We start from the raw sequence: 13,665 nt of genomic DNA, 5'->3' as shown, positions 1-13,665 counted from the left end.
TTTTATGGCAAAAATCATTAGGATATTAAGTAAAGATCATGTTCCATGAAGATATTTTGTAAATTTCCTCCTGTAAATATATTAAAACTTAATTTTTGATTAGTAATATGCATTGCTAAGAACTTCATTTGGACAACTTTAAAGACGATTTTCTCAATATTTTGATTTTTTTGTACCCTATATTCCAGATTTTCAAATAGTTGTATCTCGGCCAAATATAGTCCTATCCTAACAAACCATACATCAATAAAAAGCGTATTTATTCAGCTTTCAGACAACAACAGGTCAAAAACACTTTCATTGTCTTTCACTTTTATAATATGCATTTATTTTTTCCTTATTTGCTCAAGGACTCCCAAACGATTCGCTCAACGACAGTTATCTTTACCGCTCCAAAAGCGGCGCCTAGTGGCAAAGAATGAATTTGCATTTTCATTCAGACCAACGCGAAAATCAACTGATGAGTGTTTTACTTCTGCGCGCGCAATAAAGTGGGCGGGCAATATGCTAATGTTTCATGTTGACATCATAGACTGTATAAAACAGGTTGACTTCAACATGAAACGGCTTGGGATTCGTTTTTAAAAATGACTCGTTTAGATGACTCAGAGTCGACTCTTTCTTTTGAGAGACAATAACTTTATACACGGTGCACTTTCAGATTTAAAACGTTGCAGGATGTTTTCATTCACTTAGAGCTGTGTTACACACTGCATGAAAGGTAATTTTCAAAAATCCATAATAGGGGCACTTTAATGATAACTAAAATAATAAATAAATAATGATAGTTGCTTATTTAATGTTATAGCAGTTTTATAAAATGAAAAATTAAAAATGTGAACATTTACTTTACATTTACATTTACATCCCTTTATCCGCATACCCTATCTTTTAAAATCTGTATAGCTTTTTTTCTTCTGTTATTTATAGCAGAAGGTGCAAGGCAACATGTGTGCAAGGCTCTTTTCAATACAGTGTAAGTGAATGGTGGCCATTCCCTAAAATTCCCTCCTTGATCTTCTTTACACAGCTATCATATGGTTTCAGAAGACTTGGAATATAGCAAATATGCTTTTATGATGCTTTTAGTGTGCCTTCACAATTCACTGTCATTAGGAAAAAATCTTTACTTAATATCCTAATGATTTTTGGCATAAAAGAAAAATCAATAATTTTGACCCATACAATGTATTTTTGGCTATTGCTACAAATATACCCCAGCGACTTAAGACCGGTTTTGTGGTCCAGGGTCACATATTCTATTTAACTTCTTTTGTGTACCACTGAAGAAAGTCATACCGTTTTGAATACATTGGGGTGAATAAATGATGACAGAATATTCATGTTTTTGGTGAACTATCCCTTTAAATCTTAGAAAATTATATGAAATAATAACATTTAAATGTGTGAAATATTAAAACATAACACATTCTATTAGTATCATTCTATATTACTAAGTACTTAAATCTTACCTTACCTTAAGTCTGCCGTTTTCCCAGTATTCAATAGTACTGCAGTAGCAGTCACTAAATCATTCACCATAAAGCAAAATGACATGTTAAAACCGGTAGTAACAGTGTTTACTGTGTTTTTCAACAGTAATTAAAGACAAAGACAAGCACACAATCACTTACTCACTGCTGAGTGAACGGTACTGTAAACTAGCATGACTTTTTTCAGTATACAGCCGGACATTTCCTGACTTACAGAACAATTTCTCCCTGTTCTTATTTCCTACATATTCCAACCACATGTGAAAGTATCCAAATATTTATAGAGACAATCAGGTGTGCCAAATATTTTTTTTTATAGTGCACACACAGGCTCTACTTTTAGCCGTTAACAAATGAAACATTGAGTTTGTCATAGCTGCTGTAGGACTGAGGGGAAGGTTTTAGGGTCTGTAATAGTGATTTGTTTTCAGTGACGACATCCTTTGAAAGTGTTCCAAGAGGAAACTACTGCCTTTGCTATCTGTCTAAGAACGAATATACAACCACATTATGTATAAAGCCGGACCCCTGCTTCTCTTTAAAAAACATTACACCTGGCCAGCATGACTTTTTTCAGTATACAGCCGGACATTTCCTGACTTACAGAACAATTTCTCCCTGTTCTTATTTCCTACATATTCCAACCACATGTGAAAGTATCCAAATATTTATAGAGACAATCAGGTGTGCCAAATATTTTTTTTTATAGTGCACACACAGGCTCTACTTTTAGCCGTTAACAAATGAAACATTGAGTTTGTCATAGCTGCTGTAGGACTGAGGGGAAGGTTTTAGGGTCTGTAATAGTGATTTGTTTTCAGTGACGACATCCTTTGAAAGTGTTCCAAGAGGAAACTACTGCCTTTGCTATCTGTCTAAGAACGAATATACAACCACATTATGTATAAAGCCGGACCCCTGCTTCTCTTTAAAAAACATTACATCTGGCCTGCTCTCCAGTTTCAGCCCAAGTATTTCACCTCTCTGTAACACAACACCCAGAGATCAACAGATGCCTGGGAAATTATAGCCTAATAACCTTAGTGATGACTTCTGATAATTGCTGCTCCGTTCCACTTAAAATCTTGATTATAGGCTGACAGAAAAAAATGTGTGGAACACTCAAAACATATTAATAAAGATGTTTCATAGTTTGTTTATTGTTACACTAAAACAAAGCACAGAAACAGTTTTTACTCAGAAACTGCTAGTAAATTTCACTATTAATTACAAAGAATCGGAATGTAAGACATTGAATTAAACATTAAGTTTTGAAGTAGAAAGACTGAAATCGTATTTTCTTGTAAAACATGCTTCAACCGTTTTATTTACAATATCAAAATGATGACAGAATATGAATTTTTTAGTGAACTATTCCTTTAATTCTAGCCATTGTTTAGGTAGAGATGTGTTTTAAGCAATCAAAAACAAGCAAAAGATGAAATCTGTAATGAAATACAAAATTTAAATGTGCAAAATGTTGCACCATAATACATTTTGTATTAGTATCTTTCTGCAACATACATCCAACATACATTTGTGTACATGTTTCTGAATGTTTCACTGCATTGAACATGTTTCATATGGCACAAAACCCGAATATGTAAATTAGATTAGGAATTAGTTTCCATTTGTAAAGTTATTCCAATTTTTGAATCAAGAGGAAAATGTGTGGAAAGGACACATAAAAATATTGCTCCTGTAACCATGTAGTTTGCTGCTGTATTCAAGCTCAGGATTGTGTTGACTTTGGCTCTACACGCCTGTCAGTAGCTATATATCACAATTCCTGGAAAACAGATTGATTAGCGCTGCTACTGTAAGAAAATCCTTGAAATAAAAAACGTATTCATTCAAATCTACCTGCGAGAGCTGGCGGTATTTGTGGACCACTCTTGTTAAGTTTGTGTTGAATGGAATAAGTAATGAAATAAGTTCCAGACAATGTACAACAGAGAAGTGTCTCATTACCTCCCTCAGTTCTGTCCTCTATGGTTGAGTTTTGGAGGTAGCCACACCCAGGCTGGCCATTGGCTCAGGGCTGCAATGAGGACATTTAAACTGTTTGAAGGCAGAGAGTTGGAGGACTCGGGACATTGCTGATCAGGAGGGCCCTGAATGCCCAGTCTGAGCTTGTAAACAGGTGCTTGCAGTAATAGGCGCCCGGCAGTGAGGAGGGATATTACTGGGGCAGGGAATATTCTGGGGTAAGGCATCTACAGCTTCACTATTGCCTCTGCATGAACTTCTCACTTTTTTGCAGCTGTAAAAATCTGCTGTTTAATTGACATTATGATGCTTGTGAGGGTAGATGTCATGCAGTGATTTATAAAAAATTTATTGCTTGATAATTGTTTTTTTTTTTCTAATTGGCTAATTGTTGCTAATTATGAATATTTGAATCGACACTGTAAACATGCTTTGACAGCTAATCTAAAAATATACTAACATCTAAGTGAAAAGTATTATTTAACTGAATTAAATTAAATTAAGTTATTTATACTTTAAGCTTCAGAACAAGTAGATGTATTGCACTAATATAGGGCAATCTAAACTTTTAGATTTTTATTGAGTTTTTATATTTTTGCTGCTGCTAAATGTTCACGCTCAATATTAAGAATCATTGCTAAATGTATGATTTTTAGACACTGAAATTATCGATAGTGATTCAGATTTGTCATTTAGGACTATAATTTGTGGTTTCGAAGGACAAGCAGCTTCATTTCAATGGATAGTGCTCAATGAATGCCTTAAAATGACCATAAATCTCGCGAAGCAATGGGTGTCCCAGTCTTGACAAGATAACATATGTGTCCCAATGGACAATGCATAGTGGAAAAATGTGTTTGAAATCAGGTGCATGATTTTTAAATTAAGCTTTTTTGTTTTAGTTTGAAATAATCCAGTTTTATTATTATTTTATATTTATTTTACAATTATTCCATGCTACTTTGCTTTGTGTATTGATATGATGTTTGTTAGTTTTCTTCTGAGCCCTGATACCTGATATAAGAGAAAAAAAATATGGTTGTCATCTGTGGCTGTCAACTCTCGCTATTTCTTGCTCGTTCCTTCTCTATGCTTTTTTTCCCCCAAGGCATATGCTTAGTACTTAACCTGTCCGGACCCCACTTTTACACAAGATCTAAGCTACATCCTCCTCGTCTGGCAGATTAAGAGGAAACGCTACTGTGTTGGCTTCAGGTATTACACTGTAAAATCTAATTAGTTGGGCTTACTTAAAAAAAGCATGCAAACCGATTGCCTTGAAAAAACTAAGTAAAGTGAAAGAGGAATAGTATGTTGTACTGACAAATGCTTAGTTAGTATAGTTTACTTACACGAGAGTTCTAGTAACTAAAAAAGAACTGTAGTGGGAAACGAGTGAATGCAACTAGTGAAAGATAACTGCAGACATGGAGGAAATGGGTGAAAAGTCTATTAAGACTCTTTTTCTTTTCTTCTTCTTCTGTTGTTATGTTGCACATTAGCAGCATATTAGTGCACTGCTGCCTCTCATTGGTTTATTAATGTCATTGGTTCCTTTGTGGCTACTTGAATATTTTAAGTAAGTGTCACTCAAAACAGTAAGTAAATTGTTTTATTTGCCTTGAAAGTAGCTGTAACTTAATAAAACCTAGTAAGTATAACAACTAAGTAAAGATTACTAATTAAATCTAAGTAAGGTCAACTATTGGATTTTACAGTGTATCAGAAGCCCAGATCAGATGAACAGCAGATGTTGCATGCAGCCCGCTGAAGGTTTACTATATGCTGCCTGCACATTACACATTACAGGCCAACAGAGTCAGTTTTGGCTATCTGAAAAATCCTGTAAGGCTGCTGTGGTTTCATTCCCCAGTGGTGCATATTGAGGAGAGGAAATGAGTCTGAATCTAGACTTAAGCTTAATTGCTTTCAGCTCTCATCAGCTGAAGAGCAAAGGGGAAAATCACTGGTGCTGCATGTTTGCGGCTTGCAGTCTGCACTCCTCACCTCTCCATCTCTTCTCTTTCTGCATTGGTAAGCCCTGAATCTCTTTCCTAATGGTGCAACTGGGGCTCTGCTTCAGATGCAGAGGAACAGACTGTCTTTGTCTTCTTCCTAATGTGTCTCAGGAGAGGAGAGGGCACAGCACGGCACAGTCTGGCTCTCTGTTTTCCCGCCCTCTACCTCACTCAATTTATTCCCCTCTCAGAATGTGATTTATGCTGTTCACAGGCTGTTTGTATTCCGTATTGCTTGTAGGTCTTTACCCTTGTAGTTCCTCAAAGGCATGAATGAGTCCCAGTCACAGCGTTGAAAGTTTATATTTTGACTTGGTTTTGAGATCCAACAGAAAACAGCCAGTGGCCACTTAACAGCCTGCATCTCTTTTGCCTTGAACCACACTCTGTTAAACATCTTGTTGCAGAGATTTCATTGGGCACGGCTTCTTCTTCTTCTTATATTCTTTTATAGTTTTATTAGCAATATTTAAGATGAAAACAGTTAACTGTTATTAATATTAACTATTCTTAATATATTATACTAATTTTGCTAAAAGGATTGTAAAAAATCTTCTGGGAACATTATTATTAAAAAGACGTTATTATATTTTATGAATTATATACAAAATATTATTCATGTTTATTATTCATATTTTTTACAATGTAGTTCATTGGTTGAGAGTCATGAGATTTTTTATAATTATTATAATTTTAATTAATCAATTTGTTTTCAAACAAATTATTATTTTAGATTTATTTTATTATTTACTTATTATTATTATTATTATTATTATTGTTGTTGTTGTTGTTGTTGGTGTATTTTCTAGTTTTGTTGTTATTAATATTTAATATGAAAACTGTTAACCATTATTAATATGAACTATTCTTAATATATTATATTAAAATTGCTAAAATAATTTAAAAATGTTAAAAATTAAAGGTTATTTTTTCTGGGAACATATTATTAAAAATAAATTATTTTATATTTTATGAATTATATTTACAAAATATTATGCATATTTATAATGATTATTTTCTCTTTTTTACAGTGCAGTTCATTGGTTGAGAATCGTGATAGTTTTAGTTAAATAGTTTTTTTCATTACAGTTTTAATTAATTCATTTTTTCAAACAAATTATCTATCCATCCATCCATCCATCCATCCATCCATCCATCCATCCATCTATCTATCTATCTATCTATCTATCTATCTATCTATCTAATTGTGTGTGTGTGTGTAAGATTACAGTGCAGTCCACTGGATGAGATAAAAAAAACATATTAAAAAGTGAAACATCTTTCATGAGCAATTCATGGACTATGCGCAGCAATTTTGGTGTCATACACTGGCCAGTCACATGCAAAATGTGGGCAGTAAGTATTTTGTGGTTGTTGCATGGCAATTTGTATTGTCTGTTCAATTACTGTGGTAGAAACAGAGCATCTTTTTTTTGTGTTTATCTATGTGCATACAGACTCAAACATCCCCTCAGTAGCGGTGGAAGAAGAGAGTTGGCAGGCTTTTCCAGTGTCCTTTCCAAGATAAATAAAAGAGCAAAATGAAATGGTGCACATGAAATAAAAGCTTCTGACAGAAAGCAATAAACGAGACCCTCAAAGGGCCTTGCAGCTCTAGCATGTGTGTGGTGTCTGGACCTGTGATGTGGGCTACGGCAGGACGGTCATAGACCTCACCCCTCTGTGCCCTAATACTGCACCATCCAATCTAATTAGCATCAGGGAGTCCATGAGGTCATGGAGAGACTCTCCTGCCTGTTTGAGTTCAGTAGTTAAGTATTTAAATGTTACCCAGTGAGTTAAATATCCTGATTTAGATGCATCAATTAGAAGAGATAATGCAGAGGGAAATATTTTGTTCCAGTGCACAGTCCCTTTTGAGTCACAGATGTGAATTGCTTTGCCTCTACATAGAAACACATGTTAGACCAACAATATTTCCTCAAATAGTCACAAGTTGCTTAACTAACTTGAATAAACTATTTCATATGAACTGTGTTGCTGGTTTGTTATGCGGTTACTAGTATAGGATTATTGTTTTGCTCTGTGTGTGCATTTTGTTTGTGTTGTTGCATTGGCTGGATGGTACATTTTGGATTTGTCTTGTTTTATTGGTTAATTTCAAGTTATTATTCAGTAATTTATGAACACAGAATGGCCGTTAGCATTCCGTCTCCTCAGACTAATGCAATGGAATAGCTCTCCACATCTGCAAAAGAGAATCTGTCAAAAACAACAGCCGCCAGCAATGTTTTCTGCTCAGTTGGTTGATCCGTGTGGCATGAGCTCCAGATTTTTCTGTGCTTCTGTTCACATTTCTACCTTGGTCCTGAGGGAATGCTCTGTCTTCTCATTTCAGCATTTCTGCCATTCCACATCTGCTTCTGGACTTTGATGTGTGTTGTTCCATGTTTATATTTAAGCGCCACATTTACAAAGATTTCCTTAATGTTCAAAACAAAGCATGGAATGCATAAATGGTGAAAAAAATGACAAATTCAATTACCCTGAGTACTGTGGTGCAAGCATATGCTGAAATGTTAAGCCATTTACTGTAATTGTCTGGTTGTCAGTATCACAATATCACAATGTCGTGGTCTATTATCAGAGCTTGTGACTGATGAAGAAATAAATTCCATAAAGGTACAGTGGCTTTGAGACAATAGTGTTTTGTTTTCATAGGTTATGCAATGTCGGTGAAACTATTTGGCTTTAAAGGCAGAGTAGATGACTGTCATTTTAGGTCCTGTAGGCTCACAAGGGCCCTCGCCTTTACATTGCATAATGGATAGATACAGTATGTGTGTCTCATCTTCATGTGTTCAGGATTTTTTAAATGAAGTTCTATGTGCTGTCTATCTATGACAATCTGATGCTAGATATGTTTTTTTAACTAACATTTTTTAAATATTTTATTTATATACTTTTTATTTTTATTTTATATTAACAAAGTTATGCTGTGGTACTTATGCTATACCACTGGATGCATGCATCAAAAATAGACATTTAAACAGTTATTTAAATTACTGAACTATTATTTAATATTTAATTTAATATGAATAAAATTCAGTATTTGTTATTTTATAATTAATAATAAAAATGTCATATTTTTAGAATAAATTTGTTCTAAAATTTTTTAGAGCAGTTATATATGAATGCTGTAATTATTTTATTGTTATTTAGTATTACTGGACTATCGGATGTATGCATCAAAAAGGACATTTAAACAGTTATTTAAATAGCTAAAATATTATTTAATATTTTATTTATATTATTTAATATAATTTAAAATGTATTGTTTAATATTTAATTAAATATTTTTATAATAAATTGGTTATATATTACAGTTGCTGACTGTAAAAAGACTTATAGTATCATATACTAATTATAATTAACTTTAGTACTATATAAATTACATGATCAGAAAACTCAAATCAAGATTCCAAGACCACACAAGATCATACGCTTACTGCTAATGAATTACATTAACTTGGGTATGCTGGGGCCCTGCTTTCAGCTGGTGCTCAGGAGAAATAAGTTATTTTAATTCACATCTTAGTTTAAAGCAAACAAACCCCAGGTGGCTCTTTCTAAGCATGCATTTTCTCTTTTATAAAACATCCTACTTTTAAATAGAGATGTATTAAAAGCTTTGAATGACATCATTGTCATGGGGATTACATCATTTAGTTCGAAGGGTTCTCTGCTCCCAGAAGCCCTTGTGGTTGTGCATGTGCAATTAATGGTTTGGATGGAATGTGCTTGGCAAACATACGGTCTGCCCAGTTCCTACTGTAGGATCAGACATCTATAACACTGGCCTTGTAAAACAGATTGCGCTCCATTAAACATAATGTGATGTCTTGCACATTGATTTTCGTGTGTGTAGCATGCAAATCAAGCTCCTTACTGGAAGGTGAGACCGCAAACCATAAGGAAAGTTTGATATTTTAAGAAGGAAATGCTTGTAAATTTAACCACGCAATCATCATAAGATTCTCCAAGGGTTCACGTCTTTCTGCTTTCTTTCAGAAACCATGATTGTAAGATTCAACCGGCTGAAGAGAGGCCTCTTCCTTCTAGGGATGCTCTTTACGGTATCCCGTCTTGTGCTCTCTGAGGAGGTGGGTCCTGCAGAGAAAGAAGTCACGTTTAGCCATGTCTACAGGATTGACTCTGGTTGTAAGCAGGGTTCTCAAGTGGCTCAGCTTTCCCAGGACCAGGCCTCAGAAGGACAGTTAGTCACAGTGGATGGAGAGAATGACATTGTCTTCAAGCACAGCATACGTCTGCAGTCGGCTGGTTGTGGATGTGCAGATTCCGAGGACTTCAAAGCCCTGCTGTACCGTGTAAATGGCCTGGAGGAGGAAGTCACCTACCTAAAGAGCCAGTGTGCTCAGGGCTGCTGCAAAGGAGGGTCAGGTATTAGTACTAACCTGGAGATTATTCTCTGATTTTGTAAAACTAAAAAACAAGCTACCTGATTTGGTGCAGTGAACCATACAGCACATACCTGATTATGCCTCAAATATAGCATAGTCGAATCAGTTCGGGCTAAAAAGTTCTGGCAAAAATACAGTTTTTATTTTGTTTTAAATTAGTGCATAGTTTCATATTTTAGTGCATAATGTATGTATGTATGTGACACCTTCCATTAAAAGTTTAAATATTAGCAGTTATGCCATTTGAATTTAGATTAGATGCTTTTTAAAAAAAAATTCTAGTTCAGTTTGTGAATTTGAATTAAGGTATCAAAAAGGAACTAGAATTTAAATTCAAATTTGAATTTAGAAAATTTTTGAAAGGAGTACTACTGAATTGAAATGGTGTGATTTTTAACAAGAAAAAACAAAGATTGTCACAAAAAACAAAACAAAAACAAAACAAAACAAAACTGATTGCAGCTGATTGTTGATAGCCTTGTTTGAATCTTTGTTTTGTAAGGTTTTATAGGCCTTACAAACATAGATATATGGACCAAGGTGAAGAACTTAATTTCCCAGAATGACATCCCTAGATAGAAAGTAATATATTTAAAATACATTTATTTCATACTAAGTATAGTTCAAATCTATTAACATATTTACTGACATATCGCTTGAGACTTTCTGATATAAAAATTTTGTATAATTAAATTTTATTTGGAGTACTGCTTGTGCACAATGCATATTTCTTAATATTAAGCCTAAATTGTGTTTTAATGTCACTATTGATGAGGATTGTATGATCTTTGAATAATATCTGTCTTTAAATGCAAGAGATTTAAAATGTTTCTAAAAAGTATACCTGCAATAGTTTCACTTTAGCACCATCAAATATACTTAAGTATATTTTTAGTTGGACTTCAGCACTACTTCCACACAATTAAAGTGCATTAAGTACACAATTCATTGTTCCAATTCAGCAGACTTTAAGCATACCAGTTTAGTATACTAAAAGCACAATTGCAGGGTATTTTTATTAAGTACATAAATATATAAATGCATTTGTAGTATACTTAGCATGAAATAAATGTATTTTAAATACATTTTAGTATATTTATTTTTCCCTAGGGATTGCTTGTTGAATTTCTTTGAATTGCAGTTCAGTAAATTCCACTTCCTGTGGAGTGGCACCAATTCAATTCATATTCAGTCTCACTCAAAAAACCTGTGCATTTCTGTATTATGCTACTCTCCACTCTCTGCTTCTGATATAAATCCACTGGTACCAAGACTGCTTATATCACGTTCTGCCTTAAGCAACCTCCAAAGTCCCATTTATCTCTACAGAGCAGGTGCAATACATTAAGATTGTTCTCCTTTGCTAGGTGTGGACACTAGCTGCAGTGGGCATGGCACGTACCAGCATGACTCTTGCAGTTGTAAGTGTAACCCAGGCTGGGAGAGTCCAGACTGCTCCATCTCATCCTGCCCTGATGAATGCAACGATAATGGCCGGTGTGTTGACGGACGCTGCGTCTGCCATGAAGGCTATACTGGCCATGACTGCAGCCAACTCACGTGCCCCAATGACTGCAAAGACAAAGGCCACTGTGTGGATGGCAAATGTGTGTGCTTTAGTGGATTCTCAGGAGAAGACTGCAGTATCGCCACCTGTCCCAATGATTGCATAGGAAATGGACGCTGTGTAGATGGACAGTGCATCTGCGATGAGGGATTCTTTGGAATCGACTGCTCCATGGGTAAGTTGGTTTACAGGAAATTCTGACCAGAATCTAAATTTCCTGATTGTGCTTTATGTGCTTGATTCAAATTAGATTCATTCGGAAATTGGACTACACTACATTGGTCATGCTGTCTGTTTCTCACTAGATTCAGTAGCGATGCTGCATTGCCATGGAATAAACTTTTTCATAGTATTTCAGTACGGTGTAGTTCTGTCCACATTGACAGAGGAATACATGCACAAGAATTTAGTTTATAGAAGCGAACATCAACTGGTCTCAGATAACTTGATATATAGCCCTGTTTGTTTTATTTATCTACAATGTTAAAAAAATAGATTAAGTAAATAATGCTGAAAAAAGGACTGCATATTTACAGTAGCTACTTGATTATTGTAGTTTGCTTCATTGACCACGGTTGTTAATTTGTAGCAACGTATGGCTTCCAGGAACACAAAAAATGCATCTTAATCCAATTTTTCTTTTACAATATACTCATCCTTTTTCACTGAAGCAAATTTGGTGTAGAAACAATTTTCACTCTGCTAGTAAAACTGCTAGTCACATTTTAACAAACAATTAAAAAATACAGCAAGTAACATTGAATTAAAAATGAAATTTTGATGTAGATAAACTAAAAAATATATACAGTATAATAAAATTCAAGTCTACTTAAATGTACGCTTGATTTTAGAGGCCTCGGCAAGCAAACAAAGAGGAAACTTTTCTAGTTCAAGCTTCAACATTGTTCAAACTTACTACTTGCTACTTCTATACTTTTCCAATAAACACTTATATAAGAACTAATTGGGCACTTTGAGTTCATTTGCTCGTATTAACTCTCTTGTTTTTCAGTCTCCTGCTGGAAGAAAACAGTAAAAGATAGGCCTCATTAGCACAAGGGAATTGTTTTCCATCAATCCTTTTCTGTTCCACACATTTCGCCCTCAGATCTTCAGATAGAAGTGGAGTGCCTCAGAGTTGGAATGCATGGATAGATGAGCTGAGCTTCAAAAAATATTAGCCATGGCCAGAGCCTTAGGGTGTGACACATCATCTGTGTTAACACTTCTGAAATGGTTTCTTAGGGGAGTTAGGGCACAGTGTAATTTACTCCGAGAATGATAATAGTAGGGAGGTAAGAGCAAGCACTGCAAACTAGTCAAACAGATCAATTTGGGTGTTACATTCTCCTGATCTTGACACTAATTGGCTTCGGAATATTACTAGAGGGTTTCAGCTGTCCATAACTTGTCTGAAAGATTTTCCATATCTAACGCTATAGGGAATTGCCATCGTTATTAAACCACACTCGTTCTTGCATATATGGGGATGTCTGACTTGTAAAATCTTTCGAGGATTCTAGGATGATGCTTTAAAAGTTATACCATGAACACCAGAAGCAATAAAAAAATATAGGGGTTATTATAATAGGAGGTATTTATTAGGCTTTGAATGCTCCAGTTCTTTTAATAACCAAAACAATGGCCAAAAACATTTTTATGCATCTATTTTGCTATTAATATATTATGCGTCTGGCAGAACGGAGTAAAAATTAACATAAATGTGTGAATATAAAACAGTACAAAAATATTCATTTCAAAACTATTTTATATACATTAAGATTTTTTAAATGTTTTTGAAAAAATTTTTATTCTCACAACACTGCATTTATTATTATCAAAAATACATTCAAACTATTGTGACATATTATTACAATTTAAAGCGACTCTTTTCTATTTTAATATGTATTAAAAGCCATTAGCAGCCATTACTTCAGTCTTCACTGTCACATGATCCTTCAGAAAATTCTTTCAAAACAACAACAACATCAAAAATCTTACTGACCCCAAACTTTTGAAGGTTACTGTATAAATAAAGAAGTTTGTGTTGCAAATGTGGAAGTGATTACAAACACACATAGATTAGACCTGTATGAAAAACAGACAAAAAACACCATGAAACGATTCTATGGTAATCGTAAATGTGGTCGATCATC

General features: G+C 34.5%; 1 protein-coding gene across 2 annotated transcripts in view; it reads left to right on the top strand.

The window, feature by feature from the left end:
• Positions 1-3,577: 3,577 nt before the first annotated feature.
• The window catches only part of LOC107722078 (tenascin-N-like), a 30,590-nt gene continuing 20,502 nt past the window's right edge, over positions 3,578-13,665 (top strand). For both annotated transcript variants that reach the window (XM_016530304.1, XM_016530302.1), the window contains exons 1-3: positions 3,578-3,700; positions 9,533-9,922; positions 11,310-11,684. In XM_016530304.1, coding sequence (XP_016385790.1) covers positions 9,538-9,922; positions 11,310-11,684 — 760 coding nt within the window. In that variant the 5' untranslated portion in view covers positions 3,578-3,700; positions 9,533-9,537. The remainder of the gene's footprint in view (positions 3,701-9,532; positions 9,923-11,309; positions 11,685-13,665) is intronic.

The sequence above is a fragment of the Sinocyclocheilus rhinocerous genome, unplaced genomic scaffold (genome assembly GCF_001515625.1).
Source record: "Sinocyclocheilus rhinocerous isolate Xijiao unplaced genomic scaffold, SAMN03320098_v1.1 scaffold484, whole genome shotgun sequence".
Taxonomy (NCBI): domain Eukaryota; kingdom Metazoa; phylum Chordata; class Actinopteri; order Cypriniformes; family Cyprinidae; genus Sinocyclocheilus; species Sinocyclocheilus rhinocerous.
The sequence above is the reverse complement of the archived record's forward strand: the minus strand, read 5'-3'. Positions and strand labels throughout refer to the sequence as shown.